We start from the raw sequence: 20,444 nt of genomic DNA, 5'->3' as shown, positions 1-20,444 counted from the left end.
TCAAATTCATATCTTTTTGTAATTTTCATTTTATTATATAGACAATAAATATACGTGATTGAGATTGTAAACCTGGCTTTAATATTAATATTGGGTATCAATAGACAGCCCTCCTTGGAGGGCTGTCGGATCGAAGGAAAGGTGTCTCTTTTGGTGGATCGATTGTTCTTGACAGCAATCAAATTGAGCAAAGGACTAAATACGGGGGCGGACGTGTTTGTTAAGCGTCCCTTTTCTCTGCTTCTTGAGCTTGTTTTTGACAGCCTTTTCTCTTTTAAGGCATCAATTTGGTCTCATTACATCTAGACCTCAGTTTCGTCCTAAATTTTGTAGTGACTGCGTCGTAGTAAGAGAAGGATCAACTAAACTGCACAGACCGATCGTAAAAATGGTCAAGCATGGTGGCCTCTGCTTAGCAACTTCTGTTGAAAGACTGATCCTTTTGCGCTGTGGCAACATTTTGCCAAATCTTAGACCTCACTAGAAATCTTTATGCTGCTTTATGCAAAACGTTAGAAGTTTAAAAGCCTTTCAAGTTGCGAAGGGTTCGTGTTTTGAATCGAAGCTTGGCGGGTCTACAAGATATCGTTTATGGACTAGACCTCGATGTTATTTGCCCTACTGAAACATGGCTAAACGAATTAATCATGGATCACGAGATATTGTCTACTGCGTATAACATTTATAGAGGTGATCGTGTTGGTAGAGGTGGTGGTGGAGTTAAGACAGTAATCAAAAATACACTGTCATCGACTCTCCATGAAGTTCCGTCAGAGTTTTCTAGTTTAGAAATGGTTGTTGTTGAAATATCAAACCTAAAGTACGATCGCAGTGTCTTACTTATAAACTGCTATCGCCCTCCTGACAACCATCAACAATTTATTCAGCTTTTCGCTGGCTTTCTAAGATCCTTGGATTTTGGTTTTCACTACTCTGTTATCGTAGTAGGTGATTTTAACTTCCCTGGCATACAGTGGATAGAAGGGTCAGGCTTTACATCATCTGGTAATGATTCTTCTTTTGCAAATTTGTTGATGGATTTTTATTTATTTCAATCTGTAGAGCAACCTACTAGAAGTAACAACATCTTGGATCGTTCTAACAAACACCCCTTCCTTTATGTTCGAGCTTAAAATTGGTCCCCAGTTTAGAGAAAGTGGACTTTCATCGGATCATTTTCCTGTCTTCTTTGACTTTGCTGTGAATGTAAATTTTAAAGACATTTCTCGCCTGAAGCGTTTCGACTTCAAAAATGCAAATTTTGAGTCACTTAAACAAGTCCTTTTGTTAACCCCACTCAGCTATGGTATTCACAACGTTAATTCCATAGAAGATCTTGATTCTCTTTGGAATTTGTGGAATGACTTTGTTTTTACTGCTGTAGAAACCTTCGTCCCAAAGGTAAACTATAAACATTCAAATCGTCCTCCATGGATATCAAAGGACTTAGCAAAGGATATCAACAACAAGGAGACCTTATGACGGCGTGTTAGGAACTCAAAATCTTCTCAACAAGTGGAAAAACTCCGCAAGTTAAGGCAACAAATTAAAAATCGACTTCGTTATGAAAGGACAAATTATGTTCAAGAGATGTCAAATGAAATATATAGGACTTCTAAGCGTTTTTGGTCGTTCTTTTCCTTCAAATGCAAGAAAAAGCCAATACCTGACAAGGTAACTTACAATGGTTTCTCATTCTCTGATGATCGTGGGCGGGCAGAAGCCTTTAATGGCTTTTTAAATTCTATTTACAAGGATCATTCGAAGTGTGTAATTGATCTGAACGCACCAATTCTCCCAGGCGTTACTGAACAATTATCTCATGTCACAGTGTCAGTTGATGAAGTTATGGACATCCTTCGTTCATTGGACACTAAAAAGGCAATCGGACATGATAAGCTGCCCACCATTGTGTTCAAAGAATGTGCTGATCCCCTTGCTCCATGCTGATTTTTCGAAATTGAGCAGGATTTAGTTTCGCTTACAACTTGGTCCTTGTCAAATGAATTGTATTTTCAGCCTACAAAGTGCAGTAATCTGCGTATATCTAGGAAGCGCATTAGTCTATATCGTAGCTATAGTATAAATGGTATAGATGTGGAGGTTGCCCCATTATTAAGGGTGAAAAAGATTTGGGGGTAGTGATCGTAAATGACACCTCTTGGAAGGATCAAATACTCATGATAGTTGCTAAAGCAAATAGGTTACTGGGCTTTATTAGAAGGAGCTGCGCAAGAATTGTTGGCAGTGTTCCGCTGTGGCGTCTTTACTTTTCATTAGTGCGTTGGCACTTTTGTTATTGCTCTCGGTTATGGGCACCTTAGTCTGTTATCAGCAATTTATTCTTAGTTGAAAATGTGCAAAGAAGAGCTTCACGCCCTATACTTAAAATAAATAGTTGTAACTTATCTTATAAGGATCGCTAAATCAAACTGAAGTTATTGCCGCTTAATTACTGGCTTGAATATCTCGACCAAGTTTTCTTTTTTTAAAATATCTTCATGGTCATATTGACCTAACTTGTTCATTTAATTACCATTTTTCCTTTGTTACGAGTCAGACGCGTCAAGCGTGCTCAGGGCTGAACTTATGAATCCTGACGTTGTTGCTCAACATCACCACATACGTGTTACTTACGAAAAATACGCCACTCGATTCCGGGATGTGGTGGTCATATTGATATTACGAGTGTGAACGTGAGTGTTTTAGTTCCCAGTAAAACGCTCTCGTCCATATAATAACCATGGTCATTCAAGAGGTTGGAAATACGATTTCGATTTTTTAACTCGCGCACATTTTTGCATTGCTTTGCTTTGCGCAAGGTGCTTTTCAATTAGGCAATAGAATATTTTTTTAGTGTTCACGCAGCCTCCTTTACATTTGGGGGTGGGGGAGGGGGTGGAAGAGTCCCTCTAAGTTATTCATCCCGAGCTTGTTAAAAGTCGCTTTTATTTTGGTTCAAGTGAAGCTGTCACGCCAATAATCAAAACGTCGAGTAAGTAAAGTATACTATTTTTATTCAAAGGCAAAATTATACCGTATCTTATTCATGTTGAGATTTTAATAGGAACAAAAAGATGAGATGGAAATGCATGTTGCTCGACTAAGAAGTTAAAGTTATTTAGAAACAAACTTTTTCCAACCATTTATCTATGCTCTTCTAAGGTTACAAAGTGGCAGGTTTGCTGGGGCGATACGAGAAAGGTCTGGGACCCTGTAAACTAGCTGTAATAAACCTTCTCTGAATCCTAGCATCCGAAGAGAGTATATTATAGGATTTACAAGTGAGTTGGCTAAAAATAGAACTAACGCAGCCATATGAATATGAAAATTTCTGAAACAAGTGAAGGAAACGCAAAGACATGTTACATATATCATCGCTGGTAGAAAACAAAGTAACGATACAAGTGTGACGATAAGCGCAGTACCCGTCAGTTTTCTTTCTCTTTTGGACCTGGAATGGAATTGAGGATGACGGCTACATCGTACTTTGATAGCAATGAGGATGTACGATACACAGATAACAAATAGAGAAACTGCATAAAATAGGATATACAAGTAAGTATTAATTACAGCTCCATCAGCAATTCCCTTTAAGAAAATTTGAGCGACCTCTCTAACAATAGTTATTAACCAAATGACAATAATTATGGCTCTATAAACCCATTTGCTCACAAAGCGATGCCTAAGAGGACAAAATGTGGCGTGTAGCCGTTCTAAGGAAACAGCAGTAAGATTTGTAAGGGAAGTGGACGAGAATAAATATACAAATGCAAAAGATAAATGCTGAGACGAAATAGTCTCCCTTCTGTAATTCCATAGAGGACAGAACTTCGACATTTCTATTTCAATCTGTAGCGGCCCAGAGGCTAGCCCACTAAGAGATCGGCTATCGCCAGATGGATGATCAAATATGTACTCCGCCGCTGTAGCTGACGCTTCTTCTTCACAAAGATAACAATGGTGATGATATTAAGGATGACAATGGCCAGACACTCGATGATGAGGACCACAAGCCATGGAATACACTCTGAAGCTGAGGACAAACGCTGCATTTTCTCTGAACTCTGTCAGTTTAAAAATAACAGGAAATATTTGAATTAGAGATAAAATGAAATACAGTTGTTATGTCATATTATAAGTTAAAAATATTCTCATGAATAAGACATTTTTTGACAACCTCACGTTCACTATCTCACAGGCGGGATCATAAAGGAAGTAATTAGGGCATGGTAATTTTAGTGCAACTTAACCGAAATTATGGATGGAAGCAAACACCTGAATTGCGTTAATTTGGACTAAGTCCTTTACTTTATCGTATTCAAACTGCAAAATGCTATCAGAGATGAGCTATTTCCCAGATCAAAGAGTTGAAATTTTAAAAGCTGTTGGTTAGTACTTAAGAATATATAATATTAAACGGGAAAAATGATCCAGCCGAGAAAACTTTAGAAAATAAGAGAACACGATGACATTTATTTCTTTAGATTTGCCGCTCTGTTTGTATTTAATTTAACTCTAACTATGGTGGAAAAAGGTAGTCTTCTCTCCTCATGATGATTCCGGTTTCTTTGATACTTGCCATTTGAAAACTCGACGTTCTGCCTTTCCCCGTAGTAATGAAAACAACAAATATTTATAATTTGGTTATCGGCTACATTCAAAGTGGTGGTTCTAATACCTCTGATGGTAAGCAGCTGCAGTTATTTTTTTTATTTTTGAGACCCTATCATGTGTTCCCCATTCTATCCAATTTCTCTCTTAGTTATCTGTGCAGTTGCTGGTTAGGGTATTTCAGTCATCATCCTCGATTACTTTTTTTTCCACTCAGAGAGAAAGAAAACTGAAAGGAAGTTCACTAATCATTGCACCTGTATCGCTGTTTAGTTTTCTAAAAGCGACAAAATGCATTGCTTTTCATTCTGGTCGTTTAGATGTTTCTATCGTTTCTATCGTTAGTCAACTCTCATATGGGTCTTCTCGTCTACGCTCAGCCAAAACTCCATTCAGAGACTGGAGTGTATCGCGTAACCATATTGCAGATCCCAGATCTTATAATATCCAAAGGCAGCACACGATACTTAAAGCGTAGTGTTTTAAGGTGTTTTTGGCTCCTATAGTCTTTGTTTTGTTTGAAACGATTTTGTTCTGGAGTTTTTGCGTTCATTTACAAAAACGAATCCAAACTTTTGAAGACTGTATTTAAAACGTATGGAAATATATACTTAATGAGGCAATTCAAGTGAGGAATTATGATTATATTGCCTTACTTTCTCTCGAATGGGGTGGGGAGGGGGGGGGGGAGAACGATAAAAGGAGTTATTTAAAACGTTTTAAAGTTTTTCACGCTCAGTTAGATTGCAAGTGTACGTACGGTAATAAAAATCAAAGACAGCTAACACTTGTATAGTATATAAAGTTTAGTGTTTGAAAAAAAAAACAGAAAAAAAAAACAGGAATGATGAAAAATATAACCTGGCATAACTGTTAAAATTCATGACGGTGTTAGAGCGACTGCGATCATGCTAAGGTCTATCGCGGCTAGCTCATCATGGCGATCCTCGGTCACCGCAGTGGAGTAAGCCTCAGGAACTAAATCGACTACCCTTCGAGTGGAAAAATAAGAGCTTGCTCTGATAACCTTTCCAATGCGTTGAGTGCAAGGCCACATCAGTCACTGCAGCCGAGTTTTACGGCGCTGTCATTCCGAGCGATCTTCATGTCCTGGTGAATTCGGCTGTCGTTCATCCATAAAACGCTCCCCTTGAACAGTTTGTTTTCGTCTTTTCATGTCAAATAACTTGCGTATTTTTGTGAGCCACAATTGGGCCTAATTTCACTGAACATTCCACTTTCAGATTCTGTATTAGAAACTAAAAAACTTCGGGCAAAAGTGTTAAATTCGACGTGCCGAATTATTTTAGTTTGTAAAATATTGCAGAATATGATCTTTGAGGGTTTTTGAACTTTGATGGTCTGAAATTTTTGACAGCTTTAGTCTTGTACAACCAATCAGATTGTTTGAACCATTCTAACAGGAATTCTGATTGGCTTATTGTAGCGTGCTTTATGAGAGTATAGAACATGCTGACGATACTGTTGTTCGCTTTGGAAATAAAGTTTGTTTTGAAAATTGAAAGTAATTCTTGGGGAATTAACCGATTCTTTATTATAAAACAAATAGAGAAGCCTTGACTGTGCTCTGTTCTGTTGTAAAGCACTTGGGAAGTGGCCAGAGCACTCAAGAAGTTGGGAATACTTGACTACGTCTCGTGTTTCTCCCTACACTTCTTTCATGCTCTGACCGCTTCAAGGCTTCTCTATTTGTTCATTGGAAACGCGGCAAAGAGTTCTCCATTGCTTTTGTAAAGTATATTTCTTAAAAATACAAGCGTGTTTGGAACGTCAAAACCGTGTTTAGACTATAAACATAGACGCTCATTTAAACAGTTTTGTTGATCACGCACTTCAATTCTTTAAAACTGCAGGAGTCTTGCTGCTGTTTGCATTTCAATCCGAAACGAAGACATCATAAACCCAGTTGCCTATAAAAAGAAGCCTATGAAAGGAACGTTTCTTGAAGCCTTTCTTGTGAAATAAACGGCGAGATTTTAATTTCGAATTCGGCAAGATGATTTGCTCTTTTTAAAAACATTGATATTCTTTGGACTGAAGTAGCTGATCCAATACACTGAACTATAAGACTCGTACATTGACGGCTTTGCAAGAAATTCCTCATTTGAACCAATCAGCCTTTTTGAAACTTAAGGCTCCCAATTTGTATGTGGTTGCAATGGCTAAATTTTTTGCCTCCTTTAATGATTTTGGAATAAAACCTGCTTTAAAAATAACCGTGATCTAAAAACCGCCGTAATATTCCAACAGTTTATGTTTTGGATGAGATATTTGCTTCGTTTTACGCTACTTCTGAGTTAATCCACGGTGATGGATCTATTTTGGTAAAGTGAATGAATTTTTTATGAAAACTTGCAGTCTTTAAAATTTCACACTACGTGTAAACAAACTAAACGTCATTTTGAATGTTTTACTTCGTCGCGCAAACGGAAGTGCAACAGCTGCCATATCGCTAAGTTCTTTGTCCACCTCATTGTTATGGATACTAGCGATGCATTTATTATTGAGCTAACAACAGACTGGATAATTAATCCGCAGCGATGTTAAGGCATTTTACTCTTACTGATAACGTTGAAATAGTACCGTAATCTTCATTTTGCACGATTCATTGTCTTTCATTGTTAATCAAATATTTCATCACGTGATCTACGTGAAATTAGTGGTGGTTCAAAAGTTGAATTTAAAATCAAGGCGAAAAACTCAAAACTCCTCAGAACTAAATTTACAAGGAAATGGGTAACAGGTAGAAGGGAGAATTAACAATCAGATGGGGAGTTAAAGGGTTAAAAAGAAGATCGCGAGTGTTAAGATACCTGAATTTCTTCTTTTCTTTTTTTCATCTGTTTTTTGTTTGCTTTTTTTCGTTTTTATGAAGTCTCCATGTATGGGTGGATCACTGATAAAACAAAAATATTATAACATAGTGCGTGTGCTTGCGCTATGTAAGTCCTACTGAGCCGCTATGAACAAAATCTTTATTTACGCACGCCCGTGCGTAAATAAGATGACGTGCGCACTTTTTTACCTGGCTTCAGGGTTTTCGTCCTGTTAAGCTGCAGATTATTTATGACATATTTCCGTCCATATTTGGTTCAGTTTTGCTCATCTCACCGAAGATAGAATTTGCAAACCAATCTTATGAATATTTTGAACTTACCTCACTGATAACGAAAGTGTTTCTATCCTCTAGCGAACTGAGTTATTCAAATGCAGAAAGGGCGGTTTTCAAATACAAAAGAAAGCAGCATGCATGAGGAAGAATGTAATGCAAACTAAACTTATCATTACTAGAACTCCAATTTAGTTTTCCCGAATGATTGACAGATAATAGCAGAAAGGAGAGCGGCATTTTTAGTGCAGCTCAACAAGAATTACAGATAAAAGCATCCGCCTACACTCCGCGATTGTTAGTGTGATTAAAGTCCTGCACCGTCGTAAATTCACCCACAAAACAAATGAATATAGAGAATCAACATAAGCAAATCAGACGAGTGGAAATAAATTGTTTCTAAAATCCTTGAATGGAGGTTTGAAAGCTTTTGGTTTTTATGGGAGAAATTATATCATTGAAGCAGAAGTAAGGGAGGTAATTAGAACGTGTCACTGATAACGAAAGTGTTTCTATTCTATAACGATGAGTCTAATTCAAATGTAGAAACGGCGGTTTCCAAATAGTAAAGAAAGCAGCATGCTGAGGAAGAATGTAATGCAGACTAAACTTATCACTATTAGAACTCCAATTGGTTTTTCTGAATAATTGGCAGATAATAGCTGAAAGGAGAGCGACAGTTTTAGTGCAGCTAAACAAGAATTACAGATAAAAGCATCCGCCTACACTCCGCAATTTTTAGTGTGATTAAAGTCCTGTATGCATCGTCGTAAATTCACCCACAAAACAAATGAATATAGAAAATCAACCTAAGCACATCAAACGAGTGGAAATAAATAATTTCTAAAATTCTTGAACGGAGGTTTGAAAGCTTTTGGTGTGTATCGGAGAAATTATATTATTGAAGCAGAAGTAATGGAGGTAATTAGAGCATGTTAATTTGAGAGCAGCTGAACCGAAATTTTGGATAAAAGCATACACATGTATTGCCTTAATTTGAACTAATTCCAGTTCCAGTTCTAGTTCCACTCAAAGAGAAGGAAAACTGACCGGAAGCTCACTAATCGTTGCACTTGTATCGTTGCTTAGTTTTCTAGAAGCGAAAAAATGCATTCCTTTTCATTTTAATCATTTAGATATTTGTACCGTTTCTATCCTTTGTCAACTCTTAAATGAGTCTGCTCGTTTACGCTCAGCCAGGATTCAATTCAGAGACAGGAGTGTATCGCGTAACCATTTTGCAAGACCCTAGATCATAAAATCCAAAGTCAACCCGCGATATTCAAAGCATAGGGTTTTAAGGTGTTTTGGTACCTATATAGTCTTTGTTTTGTTTGAAAAGATTTTTTCCTGGAGTTTTTTTTGTTCGTTTACATAATTTACATGAACGAATCCAAACTTTTGAACGCTGTATTCTAAACGTATGGAAATGTATACATAATGAGGCAAATCAAGCGAAGACTTATAATTCTGACTACACTCAGGCGAGATATTCAATGTGAAAGTTTATTTAGGATGAGTCAGCCAGTCTTGTAATCTACACATCCTGCTACAATCTACAATGTACTGCAAGTATTCACTAAAACAGAAGGGTTATACTAAAATAGGCTGCACTACGCCAGATCCGAAAAACCACTAAAAAACCACTCTTTAGAAGTGGCCAAAAAATATGTGGAAACGTATTCCTCATCTAATGCAGCAGCACTATACCCCGAGGAAAGGGTAACTAAAATAAACCTAGTTACACTACTAATCACACAGAAAATACAATGAAAGCAGTGATATTTTACAGAGAGTTGTAAAAAAATTACATTAAATAATAAAAAAAAAAAAGTGGTCAAACCTAAGACTGACCGACGTAGAATGACCTAATTTCCCCGTGAAACGCTTTAATAATCCGGAACTACCGTGTTGCCACGCGAACCTCTTCAACGTGCCGTCAGAATATCAATTTCTGACTAATTCGTTCCCATGCCACTCAAACGTCAGAAATTACATTTTCCGTACTTGCCCTCGAAGGGGGTTGGCTATGAGGGAGCATGATAAGAGGAGTTATTTAAACCGGAAATGCAGAACTTTGGAGTACTCTCTCAATGCACGGTTATTCACTCTAACCGGTTTCGATGAACTTGTAAAAACTCGGTAAAAAGTCCTCCATTGCTTCGTAAAGTATATTTCTCAAAAATATGGCCGTCTTTCCATGCTTCTGATGGGAAAGTTATCCTGAAAACAAGTGACAGAGCAGTTTTGAAAGCTACCTGAACATTCAATTGATCCGAAGGGAAAATATTTAGTGCATGATTAAAATTCTATTTTTATTTTTCATTGTTTGGATGTTTCAGGGATTTAATTATCGTCCATTTCTCCCGTCCATTGCCAAAAATAAAATGACACCTTTCTAGAGCTTATCGAAAAGTTCGCGATCGCGATTGTTAAATGCACTATGGACCCACGTGCTCCCCGCAACCCTGAAAAATGTGTATTTGTTTAGTATGATCAATATTATTTATTAATTTTCTTAAAATTTTTTTTGACGTTGATCCTCTTCCATTTCGTCACTTGTCCGAGCTTGAGTTTCAGTCATTGAGTGATTTTGCGAGGTGAAAGTCTAGGCAACGGAAAAAGTACGGAGCGGTTCTTCGAAAAAATTGATAAAAACTCAATATTACTCTTTATTCGATCCTTTTCAAGTACATATCACACTTGTCTGAACTGGAATTTTTCTTTCTGTGTGACTGTACAAACCAAAAGCGGAAAACTATTGAGCGGTACGTGAAAGAAAGGTTAGAACAGGTTGTCCGAGTTCAGTTATGGCGGGATTTTTAGAACAAGAGACTGCTCTCGTGTCATAATTCAAATGTTCCATGCTAATTATCTTGCACATTTGAAAGATTAGAATAGATTAACCTTCCGTCGGATGTGAGATTAGATCTTTCTCAACCAAAGGATAGAAACCTGCTATTGTGTGATGAGAAGAGGTATGCCCGAAAGGTGAACGAAACAGCAAGTGTAACGTATACGCAAACCTCTCTCTCCTGAAAGGTTCTTACGACCAATTTCTAAACTCGATTTTAAGGTATGAGACTCCAAAAATGCCTAAGGTTCATCGTAATCACCATGGAAGGGCTAAAGCAACCCAACAATCCCAAATTTTGAGGCGTTGTATTAAAACATATCATGAATAAACAACAGTTGTGAAGTTTTTCGTCGGATGCCGAAGGTTGACTGATGTTCGTGTGGATCGTGTGACTCGCTCCCACGCTTGCGTGACACTGGTGCCAATATATTCACAACAAAACAGCTGAGTTCTGATCGCCTCGCGGATCAAAGAAATAGGTATCTTTTTGTCGTTCGCTAAGTCATTATTAAACTCGCGACAAAAATGCCAGTTTCTGATTCTCTAGAGGCCCTTGCCATGAGGCAAGAAGCCTAGAGGTTCGAGTCAGTCAGCCCAAATATTCAATCTCTGTACGACCTCTTGGAGAGAATCGACAACGTCCCTCTAAAACGGAAAATTCGAGAGCTCGTGAATCGTACAGAGGGTAAGTAGAGAACTTCGAGTTTTTAAGCCTCGAAAATACATTGCCACGTTAGAGAAATTCCTTGAAAATCTTGGTTGTCCCGTTTTACATCTTTGTCGCTTACCACAACGAATATTCCCGCTAACTAATATTCGAAACAAAAAACAAACTAAGTTCATTCAGCGAAGTTTTAACAGGCTCGGAAAGTGTCGTCGTCGCTCAATATCACCACACCACGAGTTACAGACGAGAAATTCACCGCTCGGTTCCTGGATGAGGTGGTTGTATTAATATTACGAGTGTGCACGTGAGTGTTTAAGTTCCCGGTAAAACACTCCCGTCCGTATAATAACTGTGGTTACTCAAGAGGTTGTAAATACGATTTTGACTTTTTACTTCGCGCAGATTTTTGCACTACTTTCCTTTGTGCATAGTGCTTTTCAATAAAGCAATAGAAGGCTTTTTCCGTGTTCACACGGCCTCATTTACGTATATGGGTGAGGGAGGGGTGGGAGAGTCCCTCTAAATTATTCATCCCAGGTTTGTTAAAAGTCGCATTTATTTTACTTCAAGTCAAGCCGTTATACAAATGATCACAACTTCAGGCTTATAAAAAGTTGAGTAAACTGTTTTTATTAAAAGCAGAACTATACTGTATCAATTATCTGTGCGTATACCACTAGCGTATTTTTTTTACACATGTGAAGATTTTAATAGGAACCAAAAAATAAAACGGAAATGCATGTTGCTCGACTAAGAAGTTAGAGTTATTTAGAAGCACACCTCATCAATAGTTTTCCTACCATCAATCTACGCTCTCCTAAGGTTACGAAGTGGTAGGTTTGCTGGGGCGTTAGAAAGGTCTGGGACCCTAAACGTAATAAACATTTTCTGAACCCTGGCATCCGAAGAGCGTAAATTACAGAATTTACTAGTGAGTTAGCTAAGAACAGAGATTCATGTCCGAAAATTTAATCATTCAGCCTATTCCTTTTCTTTTTCCTTCCATAAAGGCGAATCTAATAAAATAGAACTTTTTCGACGTTCACTGAATAAACGGAATGCTTTGTCACTAGTGATCTTTATTGCTTGAAGGAAATTTATGGCCTCCAAAAAAAAAAATTTAAACCGATTTACGAGAAATACAGTAGAGAGACCTGCTCCTCTTGTCGGAGCTGTAATTAGAAATACAGTTGTTGTTGTTGTTTCCGCTCTGAAAATTTCAAAGACACATCTCTTTTTTTTATTTTCCACACCCAGAAGTTTAATCATTGTCTTTTCTCGTTTGGGAGAAATTTCTTCCTTTTTCAATATCTAAAGCAACAAGCGTGAGAAAGATATCTCTTTCGTCGCGTTACCATTATCATAAGATTATCAGTGATCAGTGATCAGTGCCTCATCTCATTGAAGGCAGAATTTGCAAACGAATTTTTTGAACTTACCTCACTGGTAGCGAAAGTGTTTCTATTCTTTAACAAATCGAGTTTAAGTCAAATGCGGAAAGGGCAGTTTTCAAATAGAAAAGAAAGTAGCATGCTGAGGAAGAGTGCAATGCAGACTAAACTCATCACTATTAGAACTCCAATTTAGTTTTTTCCGAATGATTGACAGAAAGTAGCTGAAAGGAGAACGACATTTTTAGTGCAGCTGAATAAGACTCACAGATAGAAGCATCCGCCTAAACTCCGCGATTGTTAGTGTGATTAAAGTCCCTGTATCGTCGTAAATCCACCTTCAAAACAGCCGAATATAGAGAATCATCATAAGCACTTCAAACGAGTGGAAATAAATAGTTTGTAAAATCCTTCAATGGAGGTTTGCAAGCTTTTGGTTTTTTCGGGAGAAATTATATCATTGAAACTTACTGACTTTGAATGATTTTTTTAGAAATAAGAGGTGCATTTGTAATTTGTTTTTCCTTTTTAATGGAGTTTGGGTAAACTCGAGAAGTCAAACTATGTAATGGCGGCTCTTGCGGCAAGATGTAACTTGATTGGCACTGCGAAAGTCAGATGTAGAAAAATAGTTGAAAATTTTATCCCGATTGATCACCAATTCAGATTGTCAGTAACCATAGCAACACAAATATATTTGCTACCTTTCTTTTGTACTTTGACACATTTTCAATCAGTGTAAATGATGTAATACATATCCAGAAGTTTGATGACTTAGTCTCTCTCTCTTGTTCGAACAAATTTCTTCTTTTCTGATTTATTAACTTTTCTTTGAAAATACGTTTTTCCAAATGACTCGGGTACTTTTGGGGATTTCAACTTTTTCTTTGGAAACGTTAGGTAAAATTTTTGAATTGAGTTCAGAAAAATAATAAGTTTAGTCAGCATGGAGGTGGTTGAGGCGCTCGGTAAGGACCTTGTTTTCGAGAGAGATTTCCAATGCATTATGTTCTAAAGATACAAGAGTATCATTTAACGCTTGAAACGATTGAGTAGATATTTTGATAATACATTTCTGGCGTCTTTACTAAGGAGCTCCTTTAGTATGAAATATCATTTCAGCAAGTCCCAAACATCAGGTAAGCGCGGGAACTTATCCAGCGAAATTTCTGTGCGAAGGTACGATTTGTATTCGGCGGTATCTGCGAAAAGGGGTTATCGTTCTTGCTAAGGTCTTAACTGTGTCTTACCTCGCCAGAAAGAAATTCTACTCGCTGGTATGACCAATTTGGTGTTAAGATAAGGTTGTATGTCTGATAATTTCCGTCTAGAGCCATATGATGACGTGCGATATATCTCGCTGCTTAATAACGTTTGAGCGGAAAATTTTTTCCGATTGAAACGGTTTGAGCATCATCATTTAATGATATATTGTAGTTTGTACCGTTTCTATCCTTATTCAACTCTCGTACCACTAAAAAATAAAATGGAAATGTATGTTGCTCAGCTAAGAAGTTGAGGTCATTTAAAAGACAAACTTCATCAATAGTTTTCCTACCATTTATCTACGCTCTCCTAAGGTTACGAAGAGGCAGGTTTGCTGGGGCGATACGAGAAAGGTTAGGGACCCTGTAAACTAGCTGTATTAAACCTTCTCTGAATTCTGGCATCCGAAGAGCGTAAATTATAGGATTTACAAGTGAGTTAGCTAAAAATAGAACTAGCACAGCTATCTGAATATGAACATTCCTAAAACAAGTGAATAAAAGGCGGAGACATGCTCCATATATCATCGCTGGTAGAAAACAAAGTAACGATACGAGTGAGACGATAAGCGCAGTACCCGTCAGTTTCCTTTCTCTTTTAGACCTAAAATGGAGTTGAGAATGAGGACTACATCGTACTTTGATAACAATGAGGATGTAAGATACACAGATAACAAATAGAGAAACTGCATAAAATGGGAGATACAAGTAAGCATTAATTACCACCGTATCAGCAATTTCCCATAAGAAAATTTGAGCGACTTCTCTAACTATAGGTATCAACCAAATGACAATAATTGTGGCCCTATAAACCCATTTCCTCACAAAGCGATGCCTGAATGGACACAATGTTGCGTGTAGCCGTTCTAAGGAAATGGCAATAAGATTTGTAAGGGAAGTGAACGAGAATAAATGTGCAAATGCAAAAGATAAACGACTAGACCAAATAGTATCTCGTCTGTACTTCCACAGCGGACAGTACCACGTGATTGTGTGTTCAATCTGTAGCGGCCCAGAGACTACGCCTACTAAGAGATCGACTATCGCTTGGTGGACAATCAAATATGTACTCCGCCGCTGTATCTGACGCTTCTTCTTCACAAAGACAACAATGGTGATGATATTAAGGATGAAAATAGCCAGACATTCGATGATGAGGACTACAAGCCATGGAATACATTGCGAAGCTGAGTAGGAAGACTGCATTTTCTCTGAGTTCTGTTAGCTGCCGCAAAAATAACATAACAGTTCAATTAGAGATAAAATGAAATATTAATTCAATATTCTCAATGGAGATATATGTCAAATATTGCTTTTTAGATATAACCAACATTTTTAAAAGGAAAAAAATCTCTTATGTTTTATTTACTACACCCAGAAGTTTAGACATAGTCTTTTCTCGCTTCGGATAAATTTCTTCCTTTGTCAATATCATAGGTAACAAGTTATAGTAAGATGTCTTTTTCGTCGCGTTACGATTATTAAGATTAACAATGAAATATTTCCGTCCATATTAATTCAGTTTTCCTCATTCCATCGAAGGCAGAATTTTCAAGCGAATCTTAAGAATATATAGAACTTACCTCACCGATTACGAAAGTGTTTCTATCCTTTCAACGAATTAAGTTTAAGTCAAATGCGGAAGGGCAGTTTTCAAATAGAAAAGAAAGTAGCATGCTGAGGAAGAGTGCAAACTTCTCTCCACCCATGCCCATTTTAACTCACTTTACCTCATCTCACCAAAGCTAGAGTTTGTAAACGAATGAAATCTTACGAACATACCTCACTAATAAGGAAGTACTTCGTATCCTCTAAAAAATATAAGTCAAGTTGGGGGTTTTCTTAATGAATAAAAAACGACAAGCCAAGGATTAGTGATAGCGAATTAACACATCACTATCAAGACTCGAAATTAGAGCATGGTAATTTTAGTGCAACTTACCCGAAATTTTGGATAGAAGCATACGCCTGTATTGCGTTAATTTGGACTAAGTCCTTTACTTTATCATATTCAAACTGCAAAATGCTATCAGAGATGAGCTATTTCCCAGATCAAAGAGTTGAATTTTTAAAAGCTGTTGGTTAGTACTTAAGAATATATAATATTAAACGGAAAAAAATGATCCAGCCGAGAAAACTTTAAAAAATAAAATAACACGATGACATTTGTTTCTTTAGATCTGCCGCTGTGTTTGTATTTGATTAACTCTAACTCTGGTGGAAAAAGATAGTCTTCTCTCCTCATGATGATTCCGGTTTTTTTGATACTTGCCATTTGAAAACTCAACGTTCTGCCTTTCCCCGTAGCAATAAAAACAACAAATATTTATAATTTGGTTATCGGCTACATTCAAAGTGGTGGTTCTAATACCTCTGATGGTAAGCAGCTGCAGTTATTTGTTTATTTTTGAGACCCTATCATGTGTTCCCCATTCTATCTTATTTCTCTCTTAGTTATCTGTGCAGTTGCTGGTTAGGGTATTTCAGTCATCATCCTGGATTACTTTTTTTTCCACTCAGAGAAAAAGAAAACTGAAAGGAAGCTCACTAATCGTTGCACCTGTATCGCTGTTTAGTTTTCTAAAAGCGACAAAACGCATTGCTTTTCATTCCGGTCGTTTAAATGTTTCTATCGTTTCTATCGTTAGTCAACTCTCATATGGGTCTTCTCGTCTACGCTCAGCCAAAACTCCATTCAGAGACTGGAGTGTATCGCGAAACCATATTGCAGATCCCAGATCTTACAATATCCAAAGGCAGCAGACGATACTTAAAGTGTAGTGTTTTAAGGTGTTTTTGGCTCCTATAGTCTTTGTTTTGTTTGAAACGATTTTGTTCTGGAGTTTTTGCGTTCATTTACAAAAACGAATCCAGACTTTTGAAGACTGTATTTAAAACGTATGCAAATATATACATAATGAGGCAATTCAAGTGAGGAATTATGATTATATTGCCTTACTTTCTCTCGAATGGGGTGAGGGGTGTGGGGTGGGGGGTTGGGGAGAACGATAAAAGCAGTTATTTAAAACGGAAATGCAGAACTTTGGAGTACTCTCTCAGTGCACGATTATTCAACCTGGCCGGTTTCTATGAACTTTTATAATAAATTGGGATATAACATCTGCTGTCATTGGTTAAAAGAGCGTGCTCAATGAGAGTATAGAGCATAGAACTGAGCTAAAGCTGTCACGCCATCTGCCAAATTGTACCTTGTCCGACGTTTTCCGGGACTTCTTTCTAGCTTTTCTCTCGTTAATTGAAAGTGAAATTTCGGAGCAAGCGAGCAAAGGTTTGCAAAAACGCCAAGCGCAGTAATTTACGTTACTGTAACGTGAGCAGAAACAAATCAAAGATAAAACAAGATAGACAGTCCGAGTTTTAAAGGTTTTCACGCTCAGTTAGATTGCAAGTGTACGTACGGTAATAAAAATCAAACACAGCTAACACTTGTGTGGTATATAAAGTTTAGTGTTTGAAAACAAAACAGAAAAAAAACAGGAATGATGAAAAATATAACCTGGCATAACTGTTAAAATTCATGACGGTGTTAGAGCGACTGCGATCATGCTAAGGTCTATCGAGGCTAACTCATAATGGCGATCTTCGGTCGCCGCAGTGGAGCAAGCGTCAGGAACTAAATCGACTACCCTTCGAGTTGAAAAATAAGAGCTTGCTCTGATAACCTTTCCAATGCGTTGAGTGGAAGGCCACATCAGTCACTGCAGCCGAGTTTTACGGCGCTGTCATTCCGAGCGATCTTCATGTCCTGGTGAATTCGGCTGTCGTTCATCCACTTGCGTATTTTTGTGAGCCACGATTGGGCCAAATTTCACTGAACATTCCACTTTCAGATTCTGTATTAGAAACTAAAAAACTTCGGGCAAAAGTGTTAAATTCGACATGCCGAATTATTTTAGTTTGTAAAATATTGCAGAATATGAACTTTAATGGTTTTTGAACTTTGATGGTTTGAAATTTTTGACAGCTTTAGTCTTGTACAGCCAATCAGATTATTTGAACCATTCTAACAGGAATTCTGATTGGCTTATTGTAGCGTGCTTTATGAGAATATAGAGCATGCTGACGATACTGTCGCTCGCTTTGGAAATAAAGTTTGTTTTGAAAATTGAAAGTAATTCTTGGGGAATTTAACGGATTCTTTATTATAAAACAAATAGAGAAGCCTTGACTGTGCTCTGTTCTGTTGTAAAGCACTTGGGAAGTGGCTAGAGCACTCAAGAAGTTGGGAATACTTGCCTACGTCTCGTGTTTCTCCCTACACTTCTTTCATGCTCTGACCGCTTCAAGGCTTCTCTATTTGTTCATTGGAAACGCGGCAAAGAGTTCTCCATTGCTTTTGTAAAGTACATTTCTTAAAAATACAAGCGTATTTGGAACGTCAAAACCGTGTTTAGACTATAAACATAGACGCTCATTTAAACAGTTTTGTTGATCACGCACTTCAATTCTTTAAAACTGCAGGAGTCTTGCTGCTGTTTGCATTTCAATCCGAAACGAAGACATCATAAACCCAGTTGCCCATAAAAAGAAGCCTATGGAAGGAACGTTTCTTGAAGCCTTTCTTGTGAAATGAACGGCGAGATTTTAATTTCGAATTCGGCAAGACAATTTGCTCTTTTTAAAAACATTGATATTCTTTGCACTGAAGTAGCTGATCCAATACACTGAACTATAAGACTCGTACATTGATGGCTTTGCAAGAAATTCCTCATTTCAACCAATCAGCCTTTTTGAAACTTAAGGCTCCCAATTTGTATGTGGTTGCAATGGCTAAATTTTTTGCCTCCTTTAATGATTTTTCCCTCTTGTTTTCTGCCAAACGCAATAAAACGCAACGATAAAGTGGTCGATGAAATTTTTTGACATCAAAAGAGGAAAAACAGTTGTTAAATGCAAACTTTAAAATCATCGTTTTGCTGCGGTAATTAGTTGTCAGTAAGAAACACAATTTGGTAAGAGGTCGCTTGCTCATGCAGGATAACTCGAATAGCTGTGGAATAAAACCTGCTTTAAAAATAACCGTGACCTAAAAACCGCCGTAAATATTCCAACAGTTTATGTTTTGGATGAGATATTTGCTTCGTTTTAAGCTACTTGTGAGTTAACCCACGGTGATGGATTTATTTTGGTAAAGTGAATGAATTTTTTATGAAAACTAGCAGTCTTTAAAATTTCACACTACATGTAAACAAACTAAACGTCATTTTGAATGTTTCACTTCGTCGCGCAAACGGAAGTGCAACAGCTGCCATATCGCTAAGTTCTTTGTTCACCTCATTGTTATGGATACCAGCGATACATTTATTATCGAGCTAACAACAGACTGGATAACTGATCCACAGCGACGTTAAGGCATTTTACTCTTACTGATAACGATGAAATAGTTCCGTAATCTTCATTTCGCACGATTCATTGTTTAATCAAATATTTCATCACGTGATCTACGTGAAATTAGCGACGGTTGAAAAGATGAATTTAAAATCAAGGCGATTAAAGCCGGAATAAAGTTTCTTACTTAACCATTTCACTCCCAAAAGTGATCAATATGAAACCTCTCCCTATAATATCCCTACATTATCCAGCAAACAGGTAATGAATTGAAAATATTTAAACTTACCAGGTAGAAGTTGTTAACTTGATCTAACACAAAATTCTCAGAACTAAATTTACAAGGAAATGGGTAACAGGTAGAAAGGAGAATTAACAATCAGATCGGGGAGTTAAAGGGTTAAAAAGAAGATAGCGAGTGTTAAGATACCCGAATTTCTCCTTTTCTTTTTTTCATCTATTTTTTGTTTGCTTTTTTTCGTTTTAATTAAGTCTCCATGAATGGGTGAATCACTTATAAAAAGAATATTTCAACCTGACTCAGTAAACACAGCTCTGGAAAAATTACGGTTTACCAGCATACCCTCTGGAATTCTCAGGACCTGGATTTTTCAAAACCATTGCAAAACGTTCTTAGTTCGGGTGCACTTTTGCGAGAATATCGTAACCTGTAAGAGCCAAAAATTTTGAAATATTAAGGTAGGAGCAATTTTTTAGTTTACGGATAAGAAAATGCGTGGTTGCAGGGGGCTGAGTGTCAACTTCAGTAGTCGTTAATTAAGGCGGTTCTTGCTGCAAGGTGTTAGTTGATTCGGATTGGGTTACTCAGCTTAGATCATAATTGCAATTTTTATCACAGCCAGTTGCCAGGATTGTCAGTGACGATAACAACAGAATTCAGTTTCCCGGTCTAAATAAAATAACAGGGTATTGGTGTATGCAAGCTGAACCTTTATTTCGCCGCTATTGCAAAAGAAGTTCGGCTCTTTTCCTCATTTCAGTTCTCAGTCTCTAAGTATACTTTGAAAAAACGCAAAAACTGATTGTACATAGTCTTTTTTAGCAAAACAGTTACTCACTGCCTGAACACATCAAATTCAAGCATTTTTCGCATTTTCCAACCATTTATCCGAGATGTTCTTAAGTTCCAAGCTGACACATCGATTTGAAG

General features: G+C 37.3%; 1 protein-coding gene and 1 pseudogene across 2 annotated transcripts; both read right to left on the bottom strand.

Moving 5' to 3' along the window:
- Positions 1-3,150: 3,150 nt before the first annotated feature.
- Positions 3,151-4,055, bottom strand: LOC149040551 (uncharacterized; annotated as a pseudogene).
- Positions 4,056-13,475: 9,420 nt separating this feature from the next.
- On the bottom strand, positions 13,476-15,680 carry LOC149040550 (uncharacterized). 2 transcript variants are annotated; one of them, XM_089181767.1, is made up of 2 exons: positions 15,665-15,680; positions 13,476-15,135 (listed from the first exon to the last, which is right to left on the bottom strand). In XM_089181767.1, the coding sequence occupies exon 2, from the start codon at positions 15,128-15,130 to the stop codon at positions 14,225-14,227; it is 906 nt and encodes a 301-aa protein (XP_089037893.1). In that variant the 5' UTR covers positions 15,131-15,135; positions 15,665-15,680; the 3' UTR covers positions 13,476-14,224. The 2 variants fall into 2 exon arrangements, with proteins under 2 accessions (XP_089037893.1, XP_089037895.1); XM_089181769.1 differs by lacking the exon at positions 15,665-15,680 and adding an exon at positions 15,299-15,317 and having other exon boundaries at positions 13,476-15,111.
- Positions 15,681-20,444: the final 4,764 nt, after the last annotated feature.

The sequence above is a fragment of the Pocillopora damicornis genome, chromosome 9, assembly GCF_964200805.1.
Source record: "Pocillopora damicornis chromosome 9, jaPocDami1.2, whole genome shotgun sequence".
NCBI lineage: Eukaryota > Metazoa > Cnidaria > Anthozoa > Scleractinia > Pocilloporidae > Pocillopora > Pocillopora damicornis.
Note: the sequence above shows the minus strand (reverse complement) of the source record. Positions and strands in the feature narration are given on the sequence as shown.

What these genes read in the sequence shown, in the direction of transcription:
- LOC149040550 (XM_089181767.1), bottom strand. Translation starts at nt 15,130, where the DNA reads ATGCAGTCTTCCTACTCAGCTTCGCAATGTATTCCATGGCTTGTAGTC.